The sequence below is a fragment of the Diuraphis noxia genome, unplaced genomic scaffold (assembly GCF_037042655.1).
Source record: "Diuraphis noxia isolate RWA-SAM2 unplaced genomic scaffold, SU_Dnox_SAM2 contig0001, whole genome shotgun sequence".
Taxonomy (NCBI): Eukaryota; Metazoa; Arthropoda; class Insecta; order Hemiptera; family Aphididae; genus Diuraphis; species Diuraphis noxia.
The window spans coordinates 37,128,773-37,155,717 of NW_028301711.1; the positions used below are offsets into that span (position 1 = coordinate 37,128,773).

The 26,945-nt window shown below is 33.6% G+C and overlaps 2 protein-coding genes and 2 pseudogenes across 2 annotated transcripts; 3 read left to right on the forward strand and 1 right to left on the reverse strand.

Annotated features, from left to right (window-relative positions):
• Positions 1–1,952: 1,952 nt before the first annotated feature.
• LOC149060641 (uncharacterized) lies at positions 1,953–6,454 on the forward strand. Its single transcript, XM_089215779.1, has 7 exons — positions 1,953–2,457; positions 2,522–4,765; positions 4,827–4,937; positions 5,000–5,310; positions 5,365–5,674; positions 5,802–5,906; positions 5,976–6,454. Exons 1-7 carry the CDS (start codon positions 1,953–1,955, stop codon positions 6,452–6,454), a joined length of 4,065 nt encoding a protein of 1,354 aa, XP_089071905.1.
• Positions 6,455–11,990: 5,536 nt separating this feature from the next.
• LOC149060642 (uncharacterized) lies at positions 11,991–13,241 on the forward strand. Its single transcript, XM_089229925.1, has one exon. The coding sequence runs from the start codon at positions 11,991–11,993 to the stop codon at positions 13,239–13,241; it is 1,251 nt and encodes a 416-aa protein (XP_089086051.1).
• Positions 13,242–13,371: 130 nt separating this feature from the next.
• LOC149060643 (uncharacterized) lies at positions 13,372–14,638 on the reverse strand (annotated as a pseudogene).
• A 5,642-nt stretch (positions 14,639–20,280) lies between these two features.
• On the forward strand, positions 20,281–22,225 carry LOC149060644 (uncharacterized; annotated as a pseudogene).
• The last annotated feature ends 4,720 nt before the right edge of the window (positions 22,226–26,945 follow it).

A 26,945-nucleotide genomic window follows, 5' to 3' on the forward strand; every position in this document is an offset into this window, starting at 1 on the left:
AAATTATTTTAAATCTAAGATTTGAAAATTTTTAATAATCTTTAATATATCCTAGACAGATAAACCGTCTTCGCTCAGAATTGTTTTTCATATACAATGATATAATATTATTGGATTCAAATTTAATTCCATCCATAACAGTAACCCACTGGTAACCTATACTGTACAGCAGAGCGACATCCACTTTCCCGTTTTTGTTTTGTTTTGTTTTTCTAGATTTTTTTGAAAACTGTTGGAAAATGTTTACTTTTGACCTTTATAATACACCAAGGATATTCACTTTTACATCAGAAACCCCCCCAAAGTTTTAAATTGAAGCATTATTTCAACTTTATTCTAACTATACAGACACAAAAATAAAAATCACACATCATTGTAAAATCAATACATTCATCACTCTGTTTAGAATCTAAAAAAAAATATCTGTGTAGGTGCAGTTTGAATGTATTTATATCTACATAATTATATTTATTTTTAAATCAGTTATTAATGTTGGCCATTCAAGCAATTCAAATACGCATTGGTTAATAACGCATGTTGTGAAAATTATTTATTTCCTACCTAAATAAATTATAATCATAAAAATAAATATTTTAAAATTGTTTTATAGTAGTATAAAAATGAGAGTTCTAGCCACTCATCCTGCTGGCTCATCCCTATACCATCTTGCGCATCCCGACCATATTGTGCGCGCATCCGAGTGCGCCACCCACCGCCGCCGCCCTCATCCGCATCATGCCGCCGGATCGCGTACGTGCGTGACTTATATTATTGTTATCATATATCACATGTTATCATACATTTAATCAGTTATCAATTGTTATCACTTATCATATCATCGTTATCATTTGTTATCGAACGTTAATAAACAAATAGTGAAAAAACTGCAAAATAACTTAACGGGTATCGAACCCGGACCTATCGCCTCCCGTGCGATATTATTTACCACTAGGCCAGCCGACCGCATGCTCTTAAATTGTTATTTTCACCTATTTAACCAGAGTTTGTACATATTATAAATTTAAACCACACGGACTATACTGGTCATATTATAATATCATAAGGATACTAATAGCTTGCAGCTGCGTACACAAAACAGCTAATGAATACACCATCTTAACAATAAGATACATTTCCTGCCATTAGTAGGCACATTATCCTTATTCAATTAAATATCAATATTCAAACACATTAATTAGCGAAAACTATTATTATTATTGAAAAACGCCATAGCCGTCTCCACATTTAGCAAATGGTCAATTAAGCACGTTTGGCGTCGTATTGACAATAAGAGACATTAAGTAGGTATATTTTGGCGATGTCTCGATTATTTACAATAATAGGTATATTATCCGTATTCAATTAAATCATTCCACCTGGACATTAGTGATTTTTAACTGCCAAATGGCAGTAATAATCACAAATAAATGCCTTCTTAATGTGCCCTATCGGTCGCCTGGATGTCGCGGACTCTTAATAGCCGCTAGCCACCACCACCACCACCACCACCGCCACCCTACCCCACCCCCATTAACTGCCAAATGGCAGTAATAATCACAAATAAATGTCTTCTTAATGTGCCCTACCGGTCGCCAGGATGTCGCGGACTCTTAATAGCCGCTGACTCTAGCGCTACAAATGTTTCCCACTTTATATTTCTGATCAACAATACATTTAAATACTATACCAATTAAATATCATTAAGTATATCACACTACCCATCCCGCAAAAATCTATCCCGCCTACTTAAATTTGCCTATACATGTTATAAAAGAGTCCTCAGTTGCTCAGTCTTAAATCGTCGTGCGTATATTTATCATTCTGTCTTAAATCGCCGTGCTTATATTTATCGTTCGATCCGTTTTAAATTGCCGTGCGTATATTTATCGTTCGCCCCGTCTTAAATCATTGTGCTTATATTTATCGTTCATCTCGTCTTTTATTTTTTTAAAATGTTTCAATGCGAGCAATGTCCTTTGAAATTCAGCTATAAGATTAATTTGCTCGCTCACCGAAAAACACATTTATCATTTCTCAAATGTCAGCAATGTACTTCGAAATTCACGACGAAACGTAATTTGGTTAGGCATGAAAAAAATCATGCGGGTGTGCGTTACCCGTGTACTAGGTGTTCCACTACATTCAGTTACAAGACCAACCTTATCAGACATTTAAAAAAATTTCATGGAACGTCTTCCCAACATCCAGCACCGTTGATGGAAAATATTCAGATCGCGCCACACATTTCTGTTCCCAACATACCAGCTGGAACGTCTTCCATGTATCCAGGACCTACCACTCAAAACGATCGCTTATTAACAGTACGAAATAACCAAACTACTCCCTTATCAACTGAACAAGATAATGTGATGGATGAATTTTTGGGCAACCTTGATGACGATGAATGTATGGAAGTTCTAACCACCGTCGAAAATCTTGGACTCTGTGATACGGAAGGTTAGTAATTTAAATATTTATATAGACTGGGTATTGGGTAACTAGGTTTTTTTTTTTCTTAAAGACTCATACACTACGGGTGAAAACGGGAAACGCGTTTCTTCGGCCAACACAAAGTCAGCTATTATTGCAAAAAAAGTGCGCTTGAATCTAGTACAGTCCCTTGGGTTTGTGGAAATCTCGTCTTCGTCGAACCGTACAGTCACCTGGTATTACGTTAAAAATATCAGTAATATAGAAAATTATGTATACTTCCTTGATTCGATTAAATCCGAACTTGTCAAGCTATTAAAATCAATTGCGTGCAAACATCCTATTAAGTTCAATTTAAAACTAGAGGCAACATATAATATTCCAAACGTAGAATATTCGTCTGAAAACCGTGCTTTTAAAACTTCAGCTAGGGCGATTTTCACTGATACTGGAGTACAAGAAATCGTTGAAGAGGCATTTACAAAATTAATGACAGAGCAAACCGAGTATTCGAGCAAGGGTAGTGGCTTTACTTTACAGTGTATAGACGGTTTAATGTTAGGTGTATATAAATATACACCTATGGTTGGGTCTTCCTACATGGCATTACCAGATCCAATAGAAAAGAAAAAAGCCACTATCAACCCGCAAAACCTGGACATGCAATGCTTCAAATGGGCAATTCTCGCCAGACATGTTACAGGAAAAAATAAAGCTTATGTTGGTGAAAATTATTTTGAACACGAAGAACGGTATAATTTTTCTGATCTTTCGTTCCCGACACCTCTTCATCAAGTAAAAATATTTGAAAGGAATAATCCGAACGTGTCTGTAAATGTTTACGGCATTGAAAAGCAATTTCAACCACCAAAAGTTGTTAAATACCAAGTATTTCCATTAAAAGTAGTAGATGAAGAAAAACCCGAACATTTCGATCTACTATTAATATCAGACGAAGATAACAACCACTTTAGCTACATCTCAAATTTTTCTAGACTCATTCGCTCGCAAAAGACCAGACATAATGGACAAACAATTTTTTGTAAACGGTGCTTCACGTCATTTGATGGTCAACAACAGTACAAATATAAATTGAATGGAGAGGCTGGACTAGCGCAACATAAATTAATATGTGGCACTCATAAGCCCATACTACCTCAGATGCCTGAACCGGGAACAATGCTAGAGTTTACTGCGTGGAAAAAAACACAACGTCATCCAATAGTCATTTACGCGGATTTTGAAGCATTGCTAAAAAAAAGTGATGAGAAAATTGGAGAAAAAACAACAGCTTTTCAAAACCACGAAGCGATGAGCTATGGATTTTTGGTTAAGGCGAATGATGACATACCACTCGAACTGCTTGAAAAATATAATATCCCAACTTCACCAATAATTTATCGTGGAAATGAAAACAACCAGGACGTTGCGAAACATTTTGTTGATAGTATTGTGGAAATAGCTGAAAAAATAGAAAAACTGCTCAAAACAAACACCCCTATAATTTTCACCGATGACCAACGAAAAGCACACGAATTATGTTATACATGTAATCTATGTAAGACCGAGTTTTCTAAAGAAAATCATAAAGTGGCAGATCACTGCCATTTATCGGGAAAATTTAGGCAAACATTATGCAATACATGTAACCTTAAGCTCCAAAAACCTAACTTTGTACCGGTATTTTTCCATAATTTATCAAATTATGATGCACATTTTATTGTGACACGTCTTGGCTATGATTCAAACACTATAAATGTTATTCCGAACAGTGAAGAAAAGTATGTCTCATTTTCGAAGTACATTAACAGCTCCTTTACAATAAGATTTATCGATACATTAAGATTTATGGCTTCCAGTTTATCAAAACTTTCAAAAAATTTAATAACTCCAAGATTCGAGAAGTTTAGATACACCGCAAAATATTTTTCTACTCAAGATATGTCACTCGTTACTCGTAAGGGGGTATACCCTTACGATTATACAGACAATTGGAATAAGCTTGAAGAAACCAGCCTACCATCAAAGGAAGATTTCTACAGTTCATTAAAAGAATCACATATAAAAGAAAAACACTATGTCCATGCCAAGACAGTTTGGAACCATTTCAACTGCCAAACACTTGGTGAGTACTCGGATCTTTATTTGAAAATCGATGTGCTGCTGTTGACTGATGTGTTTGAAAATTTCCGAGACCTCTGTTTAACCACATATCACCTGGATCCATCATTTTACTATACGGCACCTGGATTTTCATTCGATTGCATGCTTAAACTTACGGGTCAACGGCTTGAATTGATTCATGATTATGACATGTTGCTGATGATTGAGAAAGGTAACGAAATTATTTATGTTTAAATTATTTATGTGATATAATATTTTTGATGCCGTTATAGGAATTCGAGGTGGTTTAACTCAGGCAAGCATGAGATATGCAAAGGCAAATAATGAAAAGACATCAGATTATGATCCAGGACAACCAAAATCATGGCTGGTTTACCAGGATTGTAAGTATAATATCATATATAATTTTATATTAAATTTAATAATTTAATTATTTAAATTATAGGTAACAATTTGTACGGTCACGCAATGTCACATTTCATGCCATACGGAGGCTTTAAGTGGGTTGAACCCAAACTAGATGGGTTAAATGATTTAGACGAAAGATCGCTAATCGGTAGGATATACGAGGTTGATGTTTCATATCCAAAAGAACTTCATGACAAGCATAACGACTTCCCATTCCTGCCAAAAAATAGTGTTCCGCCTGGCTCTAAGGTCAGGAAACTTATGGCGACATTAGATTCAAAAAAAAATTATGTGTTACATTACCGGAACCTTCAGCAGGCCATTAAAAATGGGCTCTTAATTGAAAAAGTAACATATTCTAATATTTTTTATCCATTTATTACATATACAGTTTTATTATAGGTTCACAGAGTTGTACAGTTTGTTCAGTCAGACTGGCTTAAAAAATACATAGAATTAAACACCGAGATGCGGAAAAAAGCGAAAAACAACTTTGAAAAGGACTTTTTTAAACTTTTAAATAATGCCGTTTTTGGAAAAACCATGGAATCAATGCGGCGGAGAATTAAAATGGAGCTGGTGTCTAGTGAAAAACGTTTGCAAAAACTTATAAACCGTACAACATTCAAACACTGTACTACATACGATGAAACTCTCAACGCGGTTTCATTGGAAAATAAAATAATAGACTTTTGCAAGCCTATTTATATAGGTAAATATACTCACAATTTTCTATTAGTAAATATACTCACAATTTTCTATTAGTAACTATATTTTCTATTAGTAAATATACTCACAATTTTCTATTAGTAACTATATTTTAATTATATTTTTATCAGGTTTTGCAGTGTTGGAAATTTCTAAGACCTTCATGTACGATTACCACTACAACGTTATGCAAGCCCATTATGGAAGTAAAATTAACCTCATGTATACTGATACAGGTAAATATTTTCAAACTATTTTAATTTTCAAACTATTTTAATTTTCTTATATATTAATTTATGATTTAGATTCATTGGTATACTATATTCAGACTGATGATTATTACAAAGACCTGAAGAATAATTCCAATTTACTCGATCGAATGGACACATCAGACTTGCCACAAGACCATCCATGCTACATTTCCGAACGAAAGAAAATCCCAGGTCTGTTTTCCGATGAGACAAAGGGAGAGGTTATGACACATTTTTGTGCACTCCGCGCAAAGTCTTATTCATATAAGCTTAATGGGAAGGAGAAGATCAGAGCGAAAGGAATCCGTGGGCATGTGGTTAAAAACCATATGAACTTCAACGATCATTATCGATGTCTGTTTGGAGATACAACCTTGGATACAAAGACAAAGAATGTCTCTATTCGGTCGTTTAAACATGAATTGAAGACCATTAAATCTATCAAATCAACATATAATAGTTTTGACGACAAGAGGGTTATCCTAGAAGACAAAATCCATACCTTGGCTTACGGACATTACTCATTAAAGTAAATTTAAAATAAATTATTTTTAAAATTATTTTACTTATAATATTTATAATTTTATAGGGAAGATGAACATGAACCTAGGGATGAGGAATGACCAGATCGCGATTTTTCAGTAGATGCTGGTAGTCATGAGTGGGATGAATCAGATAAAAATTTTATGAGAATGCTTTTACGGGAATGCATGCCCAAATAATTAAATAAAATGTATATTTGTATTGTAAATATTTTGTTATTTTAAATATCACTTGAATAATTTTTGTATATATAATGTAAATGTTAGGTTACCCATGTAAAATAAAAACGTTGTAAAAATATAATATTATTATGTTTATTAAATAAAATGTATATCATTTTTAAGAATTATTTATAAACCATTTCCTTATAGCAAATACTTTGTAAAATGTACATTGTTTTGGATTAAAATCCATATGAAAAATACAACAAGGTAAAGTTTCATCATCACATATTTGATCCAAACGAGGGCAGCCCAAGTCTTCAATGTTGACGAGTGCGACGTGTGGTATATACTCCATAAGAACTTGTTTTTTCTGTTCGCCTTTGACGTAAATGCATCTAAATTTTAATGAATTCAATATTCTACCGACTTCTTCATACTCTATGTCACCGTATTCTATAGATAGTTGATGATAATTACGTTCCAGCCACTTGTTAGTTTTACGACTTTTGTTATCCTCCATGGATTTTGAATGTTTAAAAATCCAGTGTTGGGTCGCCCAAGTTTCTGTGTCTACTATAGACATTTCTTTAATCATGTACTTATTGTTCAAGCCAAGAACGCATTGCATGTCCAAGATGGCTGAAGACATTATGGCTTGTCTTTATAATAAGTTTCTATAGTGTTAAGACGGCTCAGTATAGCTGGTATTATTTTTTTAATATCATCTATACTTTCTTTGATATATTGTAATGATACTTCGCCTCTTGTCATATGCTCTGTAATCTCTATGCACGTTAATTCTAACTTTTCTGTTTGTTCCTCTTGAAATAGAATAGATTTATGATTTTCTTCAAGTAAATGCTCAATTTTATCGAGTTTATTCGAATACGATTTAACAACTTGTTCGAGATTTACTAAAAATTTATTAGTTTCACCAGACTGAGAACTACCAAACACGTTCATGTCTACAGCTAGACTGACACTATTTTCTAATGTCACTTGTATTTATCCAACTATTGTGCGTATTATCGAAACCTAACCATTTGACGAAAATGTTGTCCCCCTTCTTACGTATAATTTTCTCTACTAAATAGTCATTTGGATAGTTTGTTTTCAATATTTCTTCTGAATAAAAGCAGCCAGTAATTGGTTTTCCAGTATAATCTTGTAGCTGATAAGTAGTGGGAGAAGTTTTATTTATTTTGGTAACTTTAAATATTTCTGTAGACCAGCTCGGTAAATAGCCTTTTGCAAATACACCTTTATATGTGCTTACACGAACATTATCACCAACGTTAAATTTAATTTTTCCAGTAATAATTTTTCTTTGTTTAATTTTTACTGACGTAGGATTAGCATCAGCTTGCACTGGTGTCATGCCTATGGTCCTGTGTTTTGAATTGTTGTATTCGTTAATCAATGAAGGTAAAATAGAAACCCATTCGTGTGAACCTCGTGCCGTAAACTCTCTAAACATTTTTTCTTTCAATGTGCGGTTGAAACGTTCTACAATACAAGCCTTCATAGTACTGTACGTAGAATACTTGTGTATTTTGTGCTTCCCCATCAACGCGTCAAATGTTGAATTGTAAAATTCTTTACCATTATCGAGCTGTAATAGTTTTGGTGAGCGTTTGAGCAGTATTTTAGACATTGCACTGGAAACTTCTTTAGCAGTTTTGGATTTTAACGCTATTGCCCATGCAAATTTAGTAAAACAGTCTATAACACATAAAATATACTTGTAACCTTTATTTTTTTTCGAATATGGTATCATTTCGACCAAGTCGGCTTGCCATAGATCGTTTTTGCTATAAACATTAACCCTACGCCTTGTATAATTTTTTCTAGCTGGTTTGTGTAATTCGACTGAGATTTCACGTTTAGACATTTGGAATATGTTTTATTATCCCTGCTTCACGCAATTCTTCGAAAATCGAGAGTATTTCGTTTGAAACTCCTGTATTACCAGCTGCTTTTGACGCTAATAGTAACTTCAACCTTTCGACTAGCTCGTTAGGGTCGTTCCAGTATACTAAATTATGTTTTTGTAATTTGACTGACAGTCCAGCGCCCGATGGAAACAGATTTTGGATTAAATCCGTGTATTTATTCCCACCTCTTTTAATTTTTGTCCCGTCTGCTGTGAGATGGGCCGACGTTTGAATTAATATTGATTTATATGTTTTTAAATCGTTTTTGGTATACAGCTTAGGGTTTTTTGAAAATATTAAATTACCAAGTCCTTGTGTTAGTGGATATGACATATCTTCAATAGTTAGCGTATTATCAACGAGTTTAATTTCTTTTTTACCCAAGTGTACACTTCCATTTGATTGTATTTTAGGCCCATACGTTTTGTCTATATCGTAAGACTTATACCAGTCGTTTATTTTGAATGAATCCCCAACACTATGTTCTATGCTGTCTTCATTAACGGATGGAGCTTGAAATGTTGATGGATCGAATCGTTGTTTCAATGGTTCGATAATCGGACTTAATGTTTCCGATACTAATGAATGAATTTCTGCTTTTCCTTGTTTTAATGCCGTATACTTGCGTTTAATATTTTCTTTGGCTTTAACCAGTTCTCCGAGTACATCACCACTGGCAGCCATGACTGTGAATGAAGCATTTCCACAATAACAGCACTTTATATAACGACGAATGTGTCGAATCCATGACGATATCGTCCGTTGTCACGTTCACAGTCTTTGTTTATCACGATAAACTCAAATCTTCCCAGACGCCAACACGAAGTGCAAAAGTCTTTAAACTCCGAGTATGACATGTCACCAGAGCAATGCTCATTGTATACATGCTTTAAATTAGTCTCATCTTGTTTGAATAATACAATAAAATTAGCATTATCGCGCAAAAGTTGTTTTGGCACTTTTGAATAACTCTGAGCCAGATAGAAAACATCGACTAAATTATGACGACCTCTGGAGAAGTAAGTTCTCGCAATCTTTTGGTTTTCAGTAATAATATCGTCGAAAATAAACACAGAGTTCGGTAAAGCTTTCTCAGGTTCAATAACTTGTTCGTTTTCATAGAATGTAAATAATTTTATACCATCAATATCTGATAATATATCACTTAGCATTTTATATTTAGGTTGATCCAATGTTTTTGAATATATGTATACGTTGTGAAATCGTATTCCGTTTATATGCGTTAATAAGGTAAATATTAAATTAGTTTTCCCACAGCCAGAAGGGCCCACGATAAGCGCACGTATCGTATTAGGTAGAAGCGCTCCATGTCTTTGTTTCATAAACGTTGTAGGTGGATCCACGTTTTCAACTGTGAGTTTTATTCCTTGTTTGATGAACTTCATTATAAATAACTGAGCAACGACGAGAATGTAATCAGTACACAATGTCACTCGCTCGAAGAAGCAACAAGAATAAAGGCAGTGGTCTGATCAACACCCTTATAAACAAATTGCCGTTGGAAGTTCACGTGCCTGGTAAGTCCAGAATTTTAAATAATAATAATTTTTATTTTAAATAATAATAATATTTCTTTGTAGGTTATCAATACTGTGGACCTGGTACAAATTTAAAAAAACGATTAGCTCGCGGTGATAAAGGTATAAACCCACTGGACTCTGCTTGTAGAGACCACGATATTGCGTACGAACATAGTAACTCTATCGCAGATCGTAACAAAGCTGATTATATATTAGAGCAGCGAGCCTGGGATAGATTCAAGTCAAAAGATTCCAGTCTAAAAGAAAAAGCTGTGGATTGGGGCGTAACTACCGCCATGAAAGCAAAACGTAAAGTAGGTGGTGGTTGTGGTTTTAAAGCAGCACTTAAAGCCACTAAAAATGTTATCAAGAAAAATGTCGGAGAAAAAAACTTGATGAAATTGACTAAAAAATGTGTAGCCGTTGCGCGAAAAACATTCAAAATTAAGAAGACCAAAGTTCCACGAACAATAAATATTCCAAAAAAAGGCGGTGTGCTACCACTCATACCGATTTTCGCCGGGTTGTCAGCTCTGGGAGCCTTGACTGGCGGCGTAGCCAACGTTGTGAAGGTCGCCAATGAGTTTAATAGAAACACACCATCTCATTTGGGTAAAGGTTTATATCTCACGCCGTATAAAGGCAACTCGTATAAAATAGAAACACCGCATAAAAGTGGTCCAAAAGCGAAAAAGTATAGAAAGTCAAAAAACTAATTGCCACGTTACCCAGTAGAGCGTTGTACGATTACGAACTTATAAAATATGCTCGTATGATGAAATTACCTCATTTCATCGGCGTGTTTACCAGAGATAAGTTGCCTCTACGTCCTAAACATCAGGAATCGGCGATTGTTAACTTGGACGCTGAAAGTGGTACAGGAACGCATTGGGTAGCGTATAAAAAAATCGGAAAAAAAGTCGAATACTTTGATAGCTTTGGGAATTTACCACCTCCAATTGAATTACAACAATATTTTCACGGATGCGACATACATTTCAATTACAGCAGAGAGCAGAAATATAATACTACAAACTGCGGACACTTGTGTTTAAAGTTTTTAACATGTTCACATTAACGTTAAACGGAAACTCGAGTGAATTGTCGTGCGAGATCTTTCCACCGTTGGAAGTAGAAAATACTGCCCAGATATGTCTTTTGAGTTTACAGACAAATAATTCTATACCAAACATAGAACCTGGTTGCAATACTATCGGATTTCGTAATTTGATCAATAATAACGATAACGTTATTATACCTACGGGGACGTATGAGTTGGATCAGTTAGAGTCTATTATACAAAACATGATGCCTGACTATGTCAGATTTTTTGAATTAAAAGCAAACAGCAGAACATTAAAGTGTAGTATATCGTGTAGTCATGAAGTCGATTTAGGGGTTGAGAATAGCATAGCGAAATTGCTAGGTTTTAGAAATGTGCTATACACTACTGGCGCTACTCACGAATCTGAAAATATTGTCAACATAATGAAAATAAACTGTATAAAAGTAGAGTGTAATTTAATCACCGGCTCATTCTGTGACGGAGAACCGAGCCAGATCATACACGAGCTTTATCCTACTGTACCTGCGGGATATAAAATCGTCGAGGTACCTAGGCATCCAGTTTTCTACGGCCTCAACACGACTTCAATAACTAAAGTAAATATCGTGCTAAAAGATCAGAACGATTGTCTAATTAATCTGCGTGGTGAACCGATAACAATTCGTTTACAAATAACGCGTGGATATGGCGCTCAAATTTAATATAAAAAGAGCTTCAATCAAAAAACCTATCAGTATACCGCCTGCCGTTAAGAAGTCTACATCTAAACCGAAAAATATCAAGCTCACGAAAAATAATTTAAATTTTCTTCGTTCTTTACAATGATGGATGACTCATATTTAGACGTGACGGCCGACTATGTCGACGATTGTAAAATAACTCAAAAGAGTTACCATTCGTTCACACCGTATTCAAGCGCCGCTCTATCGTACAATGAAGAAATTAGAATTAATGTTCAAAACATGGATTCTTACACTTTGCCGTGTGAGAGTTATATTTACATCGAGGGGAAAATAAATAAACCTGCCGATTCAGTTGGTGAAGTTCGTTTTTCAAATAACGGATTGGCATTTTTATTCTCTGAGATGCGATATGAAATAAACGGGATAGAAATACAGAAATTGAAATCACCTGGAGTGTCATCATGTTTGAAAGCATACTGCTCGTATACTCCGAACAATTTGAATGCGTTAGAGAACGCGGCTTGGGACTCGGCAATGGACAGCGAAGATAATAAAAATTTTATGACCAACAATGTATTTTCTGGATGCATTCCACTAAAACATGTATTTGGGTTTTGCGAAGATTATAAGAAAATATTACTCAATTGCAATCAGCAACTGATTTTAAATCGCGCATCTACCGACCTCGATGCGATACATGTTGTGGGCGAAGGCGCAACAGCCGCCGTCGATAAAAATAAGAAAATTACAATTGAACTGACTAAGGTGACTTGGAAGATGCCTATTATCAAAGTCAGTGATAAAGAAAAATTAAAGTTATTGAAAGTATTAGATTCTCGTAAAACACTGTCGTGTGCGTTCAGGACCTGGGATCTATGCGAGTATCCCGTGCTCCCTAGAAACACTTCTCATTCGTGGACTGTAAAGTCTAGCAGCTTGCTCGAAAAACCTAGATTTGTTTTGTTTGGATTACAGACAAGTAGAAAAAACAATATCGAAGTCGACGCTGGGCGATTTGATCACTGTCAACTAAAAAATCTTAAAGTACACTTAAACTCCGAGGTGTATCCATATGAAGACTTTCGAGCTGATTTTAAAAATAATACCACCAGCATACTCTACAAAGCTTATACAGACTTTCAAAAATCGTATTACGAGAGAGATTATTGTGAACCATTGTTATCAAAACATATTTTTCAAAACTATGTGCCAATCGTTGTTGTTGATTTGTCGTATCAGAATGACAACGTTAAATCATCGACCGTAGACCTAAGAATAGACTTTGAAACGGACACCGTCATTCCAGAAAAGACTGCAGCTTATTGTTTAATACTACATGACCAGATTATAACTTACAATCCGTTTAGTGGAGATGTTAGAAAATTGTAAACCTTGTATATATCTTATAATTATTTTATACCTTATAATTATTTTGAGCCTTATTTTCTAATAAATAAAAAACTTGTTTAAGTATCACGCTTATTTTATTTTCATATAAATTATGTTTTATGAACAAATATTAAAATAGTCGCCGCTTAACATTGCGCACTGGTGCTGGGTGTTTGGCGAATGGTAATTGAAATGGTGGTGACGAAATGAATTGAGATGGAGAGGAGCCTTCATAATGTGGTCCAAATGGTCCGTCGTTTTCATCAACTGCGAGGTTGGTTGGTGGAGATTTTTGTAGACTGCTAAGCCCGTCATCAGGTTTCTTAGTTGGTACCCATGTCGCCTGTGTAAGGTTGATTTGTCTTAAAAAATCATCTATACCACGATCCTCGTCAGCTGCCTATAAAATTAAAACACTTAAATTATTTCAATATATATTTATATAAGTTATAAATTACCTGTGCCTGCGAAGGATCGAAACCATTATCATTATACATTGGGGACATACTCGAGAACCTCGGAGGTGAAAAAGTCTCACTTCGGATTCGGTGAATAACTATAAAATAATAATTATACATTAAATATTTCTACAAGCGATATAAATGATAGGTTAAATTACCTCGGGTGACATTTCTCCGCTCCATCTCTGTACCCATTGTTCAGCTAATTGACTTGTTGCAAACATTTTCAGCTGGCTAACAAAGTTTAGGTCGAGATTCGTCGTGATTAGATCATTCCGGAGGTTTTTAATAAAAATAATCATTTCTTCGTTTGTTTTTGGTGGTTTTTCAACTTTAGTAAATTCTCGATCAATATAATTTCCGATCATTGCAAATTGATTTAAAACAACTGGTCGTATGATATCGGTTTTTCGTGTGACTGTTTCAAAAATACTCTCCTCTAGATACTGTAATTTCAACAAATTTTTTCTATCGAGCAATACACGACATCCTTCCTTTTTCTTAGACTCTATGACTAGCACATTTTCCCCTTGATACACCATGTTTGATATGACAGTATATTCATCCTCCAGAAAAATCTGTTTTCTATATTTTTGTGGGACATCTAATATGAATGACAGTATATTCCCCATCAGTGAAAATATACGTCTTAGAAAACCATCGTATATGCTTACATAGCGCGACGGTGTTATTATATGAATAACAATATTGAAGTTGTCTTCCGAATCAAGTCCAACATTTAAAAACTTACGATCGGGGAAGTCTAGAATGAAATTATTACAGTCGATGAGCTCTGCAGGCGGTGTTGGTGGTACATATGTGAAATTCTTCTTCTTGTACACTGCAGCCATGTTTCTGATTGATCCAGCCATGATTTAAACAATAAAACACACTTTTAAATAAAACTGATTTAAATAAAACGACTTGCTGCTAGAACGGATACTCAGCTACTAACGATTTTGATCAGAAATATAAAGTGGGAAACATTTGTAGCGCTAGAGTCAGCGGCTATTAAGAGTCCGCGACATCCTGGCGACCGGTAGGGCACATTAAGAAGACATTTATTTGTGATTATTACTGCCATTTGGCAGGAAATGTCTTTCAATCACTAATGTCCAGGTGGAATGATTTAATTGAATACGGATAATATACCTATTATTGTAAATAATCGAGACATCGCCAAAATATACCTACTTAATGTCTCTTATTGTCAATACGACGCCAAACGTGCTTAATTGACCATTTGCTAAATGTGGAGACGGCTATGGCGTTTTTCAATAATAATAATAGTTTTCGCTAATTAATGTGTTTGAATATTGATATTTAATTGAATAAGGATAATGTGCCTACTAATGGCAGGAAATGTATCTTATTGTTAAGATGGTGTATTCATTAGCTGTTTTGTGTACGCAGCTGCAAGCTATTAGTATCCTTATGATATTATAATATGACCAGTATAGTCCGTGTGGTTTAAATTTATAATATGTACAAACTCTGGTTAAATAGGTGAAAATAACGATTTAAGAGCATGCGGTCGGCTGGCCTAGTGGTAAATAATATCGCACGGGAGGCGATAGGTCCGGGTTCGATACCCGTTAAGTTATTTTGCAGTTTTTTCACTATTTGTTGATTAACGTTCGATAACAAATGATAACGATGATATGATAAGTGATAACAATTGATAACTGATTAAATGTATGATAACATGTGATATATGATAACAATAATATAAGTCACGCACGTACGCGATCCGGCGGCATGATGCGGATGAGGGCGGCGGCGGTGGGTGGCGCACTCGGATGCGCGCACAATATGGTCGGGATGCGCAAGATGGTATAGGGATGAGCCAGCAGGATGAGTGGCTAGAACTCTCATTTTTATACTACTTTTTATCACAATAATAATATTATTGTAATGCTTACTCTATTATTTGAGATAAATGATTACTAAAAAGACTAACATAAAAACAGTATTTATTATAAAATATGAATATGAATTATAATTTTAATATGCACAGTCTATCGTGAAAGCATACGTTGCTATAAAATTAAAATATATTTAAACAATGATAATTATTATAATAACTGTTATTGATATTATTACTAACGACACCTTTCAAAAAAAAATTCACACGTAAATCCAGCGGCTGCTGATCTTAGTACAGAATGAAACGCCAGTCGAGCATGATAGTGACAGCTTTCGTGACGAGCGAACCAAAAGATTAACAATAGATTCCCTCCCAGTTCTGGTTATAGATCTCTCACAAACGATTTATTATATATTTTCTTCTTCTTTATTGCAATAATGTGATAATAATAATCTGAGTAGGTAATGCATTATTTGCTTTATTTTCTGGATATATTATGTAGGTACCTACCTAAACCTGTTATTATACGTATATGGTGGATAATATTATTCGTCCATGATGAGACCAGCAAACTCAATATTGTTAAATATTATCTAATATCGATTTATTAGTATTTTTTTTCATAATTCTTAAGTGCTGAACAATACAATTTTTTTGTATGTCATATTGATACATTTAATTCATTGTAATTAAACATAAACAAGTTGTTGTGCACTTTCTTAATCACTGCGATCACTTTTTTTTCTCGTTTATGTTCTTGATGACAGATCTACAGCTTGGAGCTTTGTCTAAATCTTCCTCTGATTTTAACGTATAGGTGAATGATGATTTAAACACGTAAATTGAGTAAAATATTTATAAAATAGTTGATCAATCTTATTTTGTAAAAATTACTTTCTATTAAAAAAAAAAAATTAAATTAATATATTATGAAAAACATCTGATACTTTGTATTGTTACTGAAAAAGCATAATACTATGTAGGTAATTTTAACTTTATAAAACGTATTTGCTCCAAATCCTAAAAGTTTACTTAGTAAAATGTTTTATTGTATATATAAGCATGTTTAAAATGAGAATCCCGTACACTTAAATATAAAGAGAAAATAGTGATTTGAGCAACATAATATTGCGATAATTTGACAGTCATGACAAGCAAATAGACAGACTTCATAATATGCATGTATATACCTAATAATAATATGACTGTAATATTATGTACGGATGAGTCGATAAAAAATATATATTATGCGCTGAGCCACTATTTACAGTACTGATGAAAATATTTTATCACAAGATAATGTCGATTCGTTATTTATATTATTATCAATTATTATAAAAATATAAATTATATTTGTATTTAATGTCCAACGATATTAAAATTAAATTATGCAGTATGACATGTAATAATATTTCAGTGAACTTCGTCCGCCATTTTGCGATAGTCAAATTCTTCAAATTGTGTTTTATTATGAACAACCATCGTTGTTATTTTTCGCATTCGAAATGACTCATTTTCTATTCGCTTCGAACGGCGATTGTGCGAAATTTAATTTTAATAAATAATCTACTTATACCCGCGTTTAATAAAATACACAAACGTTTTGTGAACCCTTGTGTATTTTTCTTCATTTTTTTTCATATCTCTCTCACTCACTGTCACTCACTTCCTCTTTTATTCTCATCGCGTATTTGAAATGACGAGCAAACAACGATATCGGATGGAAGTTTTATAATAATAAAATAATAATAATATATTATGTACACATAACTTTTGTTGAATAATAATATTGTTCACGTCATGTTGAAGTTTTCCAAGTCAAAAATGTGTTGTTATTTTATTATCACAAATCGACATTCATTTCGGATCTATATATTATATTCTTATATCATTGACGTAGCTGGCAGTTTTATTGTTGAATTTTACAGTTCACATATTATTATTGTTAAACCACGTGATAAATAAAAATTTTAAATTTTTGTTAAAAAGAAAAAAAAATGGAATATCATATTTTGACGACCATGCGTAAAATACGTATTTTATTACATCTCAGTAATAGGCTTTTGCCAGAAATAATACGAATTTAATGTTGATTAATATGATATAATATTTGAACAAAATTTCAACCATGTTACGTAATAAGTGTATAATATGATATTAGCTGTATTATATTGATACTTTATCTTAATAATAAAAAACGCTATTTTAACGAAAACATTGTCACGTTGATATGATAATATTACATTGGTAGCTAATTTATTATTGTTTAATAAAATTATAAGTATTGTGTATGGATCAAGATAAAAATTGTGTTCAGCGCATTCTGGTTGATAATCATAAATATCTGGGCGAAGAAAAGCAACCTGGGATATCGGCATTTGCCAGGGGCCTCATTAATCATTTTCCGTATTTACGTAAGAACAAAAATTCTAAATTTAAAAACACTAATACATGCAAACGAGAATATCGATTATAAACCTAAAAAAAAAAAAAATACGAGCAATAAATTACTAGTGGCACGCAAAATTACGTAAGTGCCATCTCGAACCAAAAACTTACGCTGAGTGATTTATCCACTATTCTCGGTATCGATTTGTTGCCCATATGGTTTTGTTCATAACAGATTTATCACGTAATTTGCAATTTATTCAACCATTTATATTATGTTACATAAAGTATTATACATCATACATGATACAAACATTAAATTATATAATTTAATATATGAAATAATACAATTTAAGAATACAATTAGTGTTTGTTTTATTGTGTATATATTTTAAATACTATTTAAGGATGTTAAATGATACAAATCATTGATACTATTTTATTGTCTAAAAATAATTAAATCATTCGTAAATATTTAGCGAAGGTACCTCTATTAAATAATTACCTACACAAAAATTTTTAAAATGTTTTACGTGCAATCATCCATGTTTTAATTAAATTTACTGGCCAACTCATGTCAATAAAATATTAATAATAAAAAAAAAATTCTATATAACATGAAGAGTGATGGCTCGAAATATTTAAATAATTATAATATGATTAATATAAAATTGTAATATTAATATAAAAAATCTAAATAAATAATTAAATTACAACAATATGTGTTCACCAGCCAAACTAGAAAATCACCTGAATTAATAGCCACTTAAGGTTAAAATCCATAATATATAATTATTGAGTTTGAGCACAAATCAAATAAACCCGGTGTTGCGCTGATTTGTTTTTGTACAGGTTGATTCACCAAGCATTGTCACATTTTTTTCATTAATAATAAAGTTATTCAAAATTTGATTTTTGGAAACTTTAAAAACCATATTTTCAAATTCTTGAAATTTTTCGTATCACATAAGGAGTGTCTTGTGGTGATACAAAATTTTGTTTTTCAAATGATAACCCCCCCCCCCCTCCCCCAAATTTTTATTCCATAAATAAATAAATATTTATCTGATTAGTTCAAATTATTGTAATAACTCAAAAATAGAAAATAAATAAAGTGCAATATTTAGTCTAACTATAAATATAAATTGAACAACTAAGGCTTCTGCCAATAGTTATACTAAAATTAAGTTAATTTTCGTATAATTAGAGAGATTTGATGATGATTTGATATCCTACTTTGATATCTCTACTCGTATAAGAGCTGGAGAATATGACAACAGATATTGAATTAAAATATCTAAATTTGAGTGATCTCGAGTTCATAATTCGAAAATATGATCAAGTACACATAAAATATTTATAAATTAAAGAAATTAATATAGATAATATATAATATAATATATATATAACTAAGTACTATCAGTTTTTTTTATGTAAAACTAAATGGTTATAATTTATAATTTATAAAGCTATATTAGCTATATTGGTATTCAAGTCAATATATTATTTGATATTTAATTTGAAAGGTTTGATTTACCTTTCAATGCATCAAAATTTTCAAAAAAATTATTTTCTCAATAATTTAAAGTAAAGGGGGGGGGGGGGGGGGTTCATTTTAAAAACAAAAGTTTTTATTGCCACGTACACTCCTAAGTGATACAAAAAATTTCCGGAATTTAAAAATATGGTTTTTGATTATATTTAAAAATTCCAAAAACCAGATTTTGAATGATTTCATTATTAAAGAAAAAAGGAAGTAAGCGTAAATGGTGAATCACCATATATAAGTATAAGATATCTTCTATATATAAAAATGGAGACAAAAAATTCGAAATTGCATCAGTTGAGAACGGCTGGGCCAATTTGGCTCAAATTTTTTTAAAATGATAGTGAATGTCGGGGAGCGGGTTTATAGCATAAATTATGGACCTAACTCCTGTGAGTTAGAGATTTAGAGACAAAAACTGAGTTACACCGGTGGCGCCCTTTAGCAGATAAAAGTATAAATAAAAATATAATATAAATAATAATACAAATATCGATAATAGCAGGGCTTGATATAAATTATTAAATATTAAATATTAAATATAAATTATTAATTATTAAATATTAAATCGATAAAAATCGAAAAAAAAAAATATTTTTATATTCTGGTTGATATACATTTTTATTATAGACACTTAGAACTTTAGAGTAAAATAATAATAATAATAGTTGGCACATTATTCATTTTATTTTGAGACATTATCGTTTTATGTTATTTATGAATTTTTTCAATCAAAAACGACTATTGTTTTTTGGAGAGAATTTTTATGCTTGAATCATGCCTCCTATGAGAAGAACAAACATTGGACGGCGTACACGTAATGCAAGAAACATTAATGAATTTAGACGTGCTCATAATACACAGGCCCGTGATGCACAAACGTCGCCTCAAATTCGACAACATGTTAATATAAGAAGAAGTTCAGATGCAGTCTTGAATCGCGCTGCTTTCGAATACGATTCCGCAGTCGCTTACAAAGATCTTTTGGTGTTGATATCGGCTCATTATATATCGTATGCCAGCATTGCAAGGCATTGAAGTTTCGATTGGAAACCCCCGGCTTATGTTGCGCTGGTGGCAAGGTTAAATTACCAGTTTTAGCTCAACCACCAGAGCCATTGTATTCGTTTCTCTATGGAAATACAATCCAATCAAAACATTTTCTGGCGAATACACAAAAATATAACGGAAGTTTTCAAATGACGTCATTTGAGCAGAAGTTATTGAACAACCAGGCTACAACCCGAGTTATAAGGAAAAGGCGTTTGTAATAATAACACATTTTTTTTTTTACAAATGACCATTTAAATATTCAGATTCAAGGACAAATTCACCATCGAGCAGGCGCTTTGTTACCACAACCAAACGAAGATCATAAGTTCCTTCAGATATATTTCGTTGGTAATTCGGAAAATGAACTAGAACAGCGGTGTGCAATTTTTCCTGCGAATAAACGTGAAATAATCGGACAATTGCAAATTCTTCTGCATGAGCATAATCAATTGGTCAGAATGTTCACAACCGCATTGGACACAATGCATTCTGACGACCACAAAATCATTATCAGAGCAGACAAAAGACCCTCTGGAAGCCATGAAAGACAATTCAATGCTCCCACTATCAATGAAGTCGCAGTGGTGATTGTTGGCGAAAATGTGGCATCACGCGATATTGTTCTTAAGCGTCGCGATGGTGGACATTTGCAGCGCGTGTACGAGACTCATCGGTCATATGATGCACTTCAATACCCGTTGATGTTCTATCGAGGAGAGGATGGCTATCACTTAAATATAAAGATGGTCAACCCAATGACAGGTTTGATTACAGGTCATCATTTCTTTTTCATACTATAACTAAGTTTGAATTCATATTTTAGGATAAGAAACGAATAAAAATGTCAGCTCAATGAATTTTTATGCATATCGATTGATGATTCGACAAGATGTTGACAATCATCTATTGAGATATCGCCGGTTGTTTCAACAGTAATGCGTCGACATGTACGTCAAGGTCGAAACGGAGCGCCTCAATTTCATTCGCTTCAATCAGTCACAGTTCGATCAGACGAGTACATCCACTTGCGTGATGCCATCGCTACCGAAGGAGACGCGGCCAACATTGGTCGTATGACTATTCTCCGGGCTACTCAAATTGGAAGCCCGCACCACATGCATGATTATGCTCAAGATGCGATGACGTAAGTGCGGAGTTACGGACGACCTGATTTGTTCATCACGTTTACTATTTCAATCCGAAATGGCCCGAAATTACAAATCAGTTGCTGGCAGGACAAACACCAAGTGATCGATATGACATCACTGCACGAGTATTCAAACAAAAGATCGTAGTACTCATGAATTACATCGTTAAGGAGAAGGTCTTTGGCGCAATCCGTTGTTGGATGTACTCGGTTGAATGGCAGAAGCGTGGTTTATCACATGCGCACATTCTGCTTTGGATGTTTGACAAGGTCCGACCAGATCATATTGATTCGATCATTTCTGCCGAAATACCAGATCCAGAAACAGATCCTGAGCTGCATTCTGTTGTGACCACGAACATAATACATGGCCCTTGCGGAACTCAGAATCCTGGGTCACCATGCATGCAAAACGGAAACTGCGTTTTCCGCGTCCGTTTGTGGCTGACACAATCAGTGGAATCGACGGATAACCATTGTTTCGGCGTCGTTCTCCAGATTACAACGGCAGATCAATCATAATGAAAGTCAAGGGAAAAGATGTCGTCGTCGATAATCGCTGGATCGTTCCATATTGTCCACTTTTGTCGAAAACGTTCTCAAATCACTGCAATGTTGAGTATTGCAACTCCATAAAATCTATCAAATATGTTTGCAAATATGTGAACAAAGGGAGTGACATGGCTGTGTTTGGCATTGCTGATCCAAATGCAAACGATGAGGTGAAATTTCAACTTGGACGTTACGTGAGTTGTAATGAGGCAATTTGGCGGCTGTTTTCATTTACAATTCATGAGCGTCACCCGACTGTCGTACATTTGGCAGTTCGCTTAGAGAACGGCCAGCGTGTATAGTTTACGGAAGCGAACGCAGCGCAAAGAGCAGAACGACCACCAGCGACGACATTGACAAATTTTTTTTCGACATGCGCAAGCGATCCGTTCGCGAGGACTTTACTATATTCGGAGATGCCACGCTATTATACATGGAACGCTGCATCAAAGAAGTTTCAACGCAGGAAGAAAGGTGATGCTGTTGCTGGCTTCGCAGATGTCTATTCGACTGATTCCCTCAGACGAATATACACAGTTCATCCACGCCAAGACGAATGCTTCTATCTTCGCTTACTTTTGGTGAACGTTAGGGGCCCGACATCCTTCAATTCCCTGCGTAATGTCGATGGTGTACTGTGCACAACTTTTCGGGAAGCTTGCCAATGCTTGAATTTGCTCGAAAACGATTCACATTGGGACTTAACACTCGCCGATGCAACCGTTTCTGCGCCAGCAAATCAAATTCGTACGATGTTTGCGATCATCATAGCCACATGTCATCCATCGAACCCGAATGCATTGTGGGAGAAATACAAGGACGAGATAGTTGATGACATTTTGCACAAAGTTCGAACGACAAATTTTAAATTTGATATTGAAAGTAATGACGAGATGCGCAACGAAGCATTAGTTCTGATCGAAGACATGTGCGGCAGTCTGTTGTCAACTTTGGGAATGCCAGCGCCAAATCGTTCTAGGCACGCTGCATTCAATCTTGAATTACAGCGGGAGAAAAACTATGATCTAGATGAGCAGGCTGAAAGAGTCCGAAAAAATATGCCGCTGTTGAATGTATACGATTTGATGATGATCAAATGGTTTTTGATGATGGAACGGGAGGCATTTACTTTCTCGATGCTCCTGGAGGGACAGGCAACAATTCGGTCAAGATCACTAATTGCGTTGGCTGTCACATTCTCTGGCATTTCTGCCACATTGTTGGAAGGCGGTCGAACTGCATATTCAGCTTTGAAGCTGCCAATGAATCTTCTCATGGTTGACAAGCCTACGTGCACAATGACCAAGAATTCAGCGACAGTGAAATTGATGCGAGAATGCAAAATCATCATTTGGGATGAATGTACGATGGCACATAAACTAGCTTTGGAGGCAGTTGACCGAACGATGAAAGATTTACGAGGTAATTCGAAACTATTTGGTGGGGCAATGAGATTTTCGTTAAACACTTCACGTCATTCCGAAATCTACTTCTGCCGATGAAATTAATGCATGCCTGAAATCGTCGTTTTTGTGGCGGCATGTCAAAAAGTTGAAATTGACCACGAACATGAGAGTTGCGTTGCAAAACGACCCATTGGATGCTGAATTCTCGAGACAACTGCTGGCGCTTGGTAATGGACACATTCCAATTGATGTTTTGACTGGATTAATATCATTTCCGGCAAATTTTTGTGAGTTCACATCGTCGAAGGAAGAACTCATTACAAAAGTGTTCCCAAGCATTAAGGTCAATTATAACAATCTTGATTGGATGAGTGAACGGGCAATACTAGAAGCGAGGAATAAGGACGTCGATAGCTTGAATTTTACAATTCAGAGTAAAATTGCTGGAGAACTGCGTCCATACAAATCCGTTAACAGCACGACTGACGATAACGAAGCAGTCAACTATCCGACAGAACTTTTGAACTCGCTTGATGTGCCAGGACTCCACCGCATAATTTACAGGTAAAAGTGGGATCGATCATAATTATGTTGCAGAATCTAAATCCTCCTAAATTGTGTAATGGTACACGATTGTCCGTCAAGAAACTGATGAACAATGTAATACAATCAACGATCATCAAGGGCGATTTCAAAGGGGAGGAAGTCCTTATCCCACGAATTCCGATCATTCCAACAGATCTTCCATTTCAGTTTAAGCGGATTCAGTTTCCCGTTAGATTGGCTTTTGTGATGACAATCAATAAATCGCAAGGCCAATCGTTGGAAGTCTGTGGGATCAATTTGGAATTTCCATGTTTTTCGCACGGGCATCTGTACGTTGCCAGTTCGCGTGTTGGAAAACCGTCATCGTTGTTTATTTTTGCACCAGAAAACAAAACAAAAAACATTGTTTATCAAAATGCGATATATTGATTTCTGTAACAATTCATTACAATGGAATACTTGAATTTTATTATTAATCTAGACTTTATTTGAAGGCGTTAAGTTCACCGGGTCAACTTAATTTAAAAAAAAAAAAATAGGCAAAACAACGTTTGCCGGGTCAACTAGTTGGATATAATTATTGAAGTCATATAGGTAATATTACGAGACTGCATATTTTTATCTTATTCAACATAATATTATACTGAGTTAATTTATACTTACTTTAATTAGAAATAAAATTGAACCGAAGTTACACTAAATAAGAGTTAGTATATGCAGTGGTTTCACGTTGCATTCTTCACTATATACGATCCGGAACATAGTTTAAACTAGCAACAGTGCATTACAACACTACTCAACATACTGTTTGCCAATCTTCGTGGTTAATTTATAATAATATGGGTTGAGATAATATTGACTATATCTACCTATTTGTAGTCAACGATTAATTTTGATGTAATTCAAAATAAGATAGTAATAGTTTAATTTTGACAATTATTGAGCTTCAAATTTTAGAGCAGACGTTACCATTTATTAAAATCAACTAATTAAAATAATTAACCAAACTCGAAAAACAATAATTTATTAATATTTAAAGTATATTAAATAGAATTTGAACATTAGCAGTTCATAACATTTATTTTGTTTTAAAATCACACCACATTAATATATATATATATATAATAAATAGTGTTATTGTGAAAACGTTTAGACTTATAGGCACATAATACATTATTTTTATCATTTTAACTATTTCCACTATAAATGTGTACATTTTGAAATTTATTTTTCATTTAAAAATTTAATGTGCATCTATATTTCTTATTTTTCTGATTTTTACAGATTTTTAAGACGTTCAAAATTTGAATTGTTGGTAGACAGTTATAATGATTTGTCATAATCAATAATATAATGATTAAAAGTTGTCATTGTATATGTAATAAGTTATTGCTGACTTAATAATGATTTTCGTAATTTTTGATTTAAAGAGTCTTAACTTTTAAATATATTATTAATTATACGAATATTCATACGTTGATGAACGCTGAAATCGTAATTAAAAAGTACCGATATATTAGAATCGAGAAAATGGCAGTCTCCACTAAATAAACTCTGCAAAATGTATCTCAGTAATTTATAATGTACGGTTCATTAAAATTAAAGAAATGTTTTCACACTAATTCCCCGAAAGCTTAACTTAAGATTACTTAACGGACACTTATTACAAATGCCAAGAGTCTTCTTGTTTGAAACTCCTAAAAACCCATAGAACTATTTTTGCTTGTAACTCATTAACCATACGTTTTATTGCTGAAAATCACTGTAAAAAGCACACGGTTCCATATTTAAATTATTGCCTAGGTTTTATCTTCGTAATGTAGCAATAATTATTAATATCAAATAAAATTTATATTTTATTTACGAAAAAGAAACAAAAAATACTGTGAAATTACAGTGTTTTATATTAGGCGTCGTGTGACTACATTAAAATTGAGTAGGTCACAATAATGTATGTCATAAAAATAAAACAGATTAAATTTTCTCGTACAACCTATGTATCTATATTTCTATAATTATTATTTTATTTTTTGATTAATAATATTTTAGTAAATTTAACTAATTTTTTGCCAAAATTTAGCCATCTAATATAATATATTTACCAAGATGGTATACTATCTAACTGTTATTAAATAAAAGGTAAGTGTATACCTATGTAGGGTATTTCGCAACGGACTGTATGTTTGTGGTATGAATGGAATAAAATTAATTAAAATATTGTGAATAATAGTAATATATGTGACGGCACCGAGTAATCAATCTATATTACGAATAGTTACCAAAATAAATATAATAGGTATAGATAATGTTTAAAGCTAATGAACCTGTCACTGAAATAAAAGAAAATTACATTCAGTATTTACATATATCCCATCAAAGTACTATAACTAGTTTCAATTTTCTACCAGAAACCATCTGCAACTTTACATTTTCTAAAGATGACTTAAAACACAAATAATTACACAATACATTCAGAGTTTCTCTCAGAGTTTAAAATTTTATTTATAATAGCTAACTAACTAAATTAAATATTAACTATAAATAATAATATAATACTCAAGTATTTAGATTTTTTGTTAAAATACTGTTTTCAAATGTCAATTAACTTATGTGATACCAATGTTATGTAGCACATCCGTTGACAATTTATTAAACACGTTATTTTTGCTTTATTTCTACTACCCCTGGGCCCTGACCTGTTTTTTTTTTAAATTTTACATTAAATGAGATTAATACAA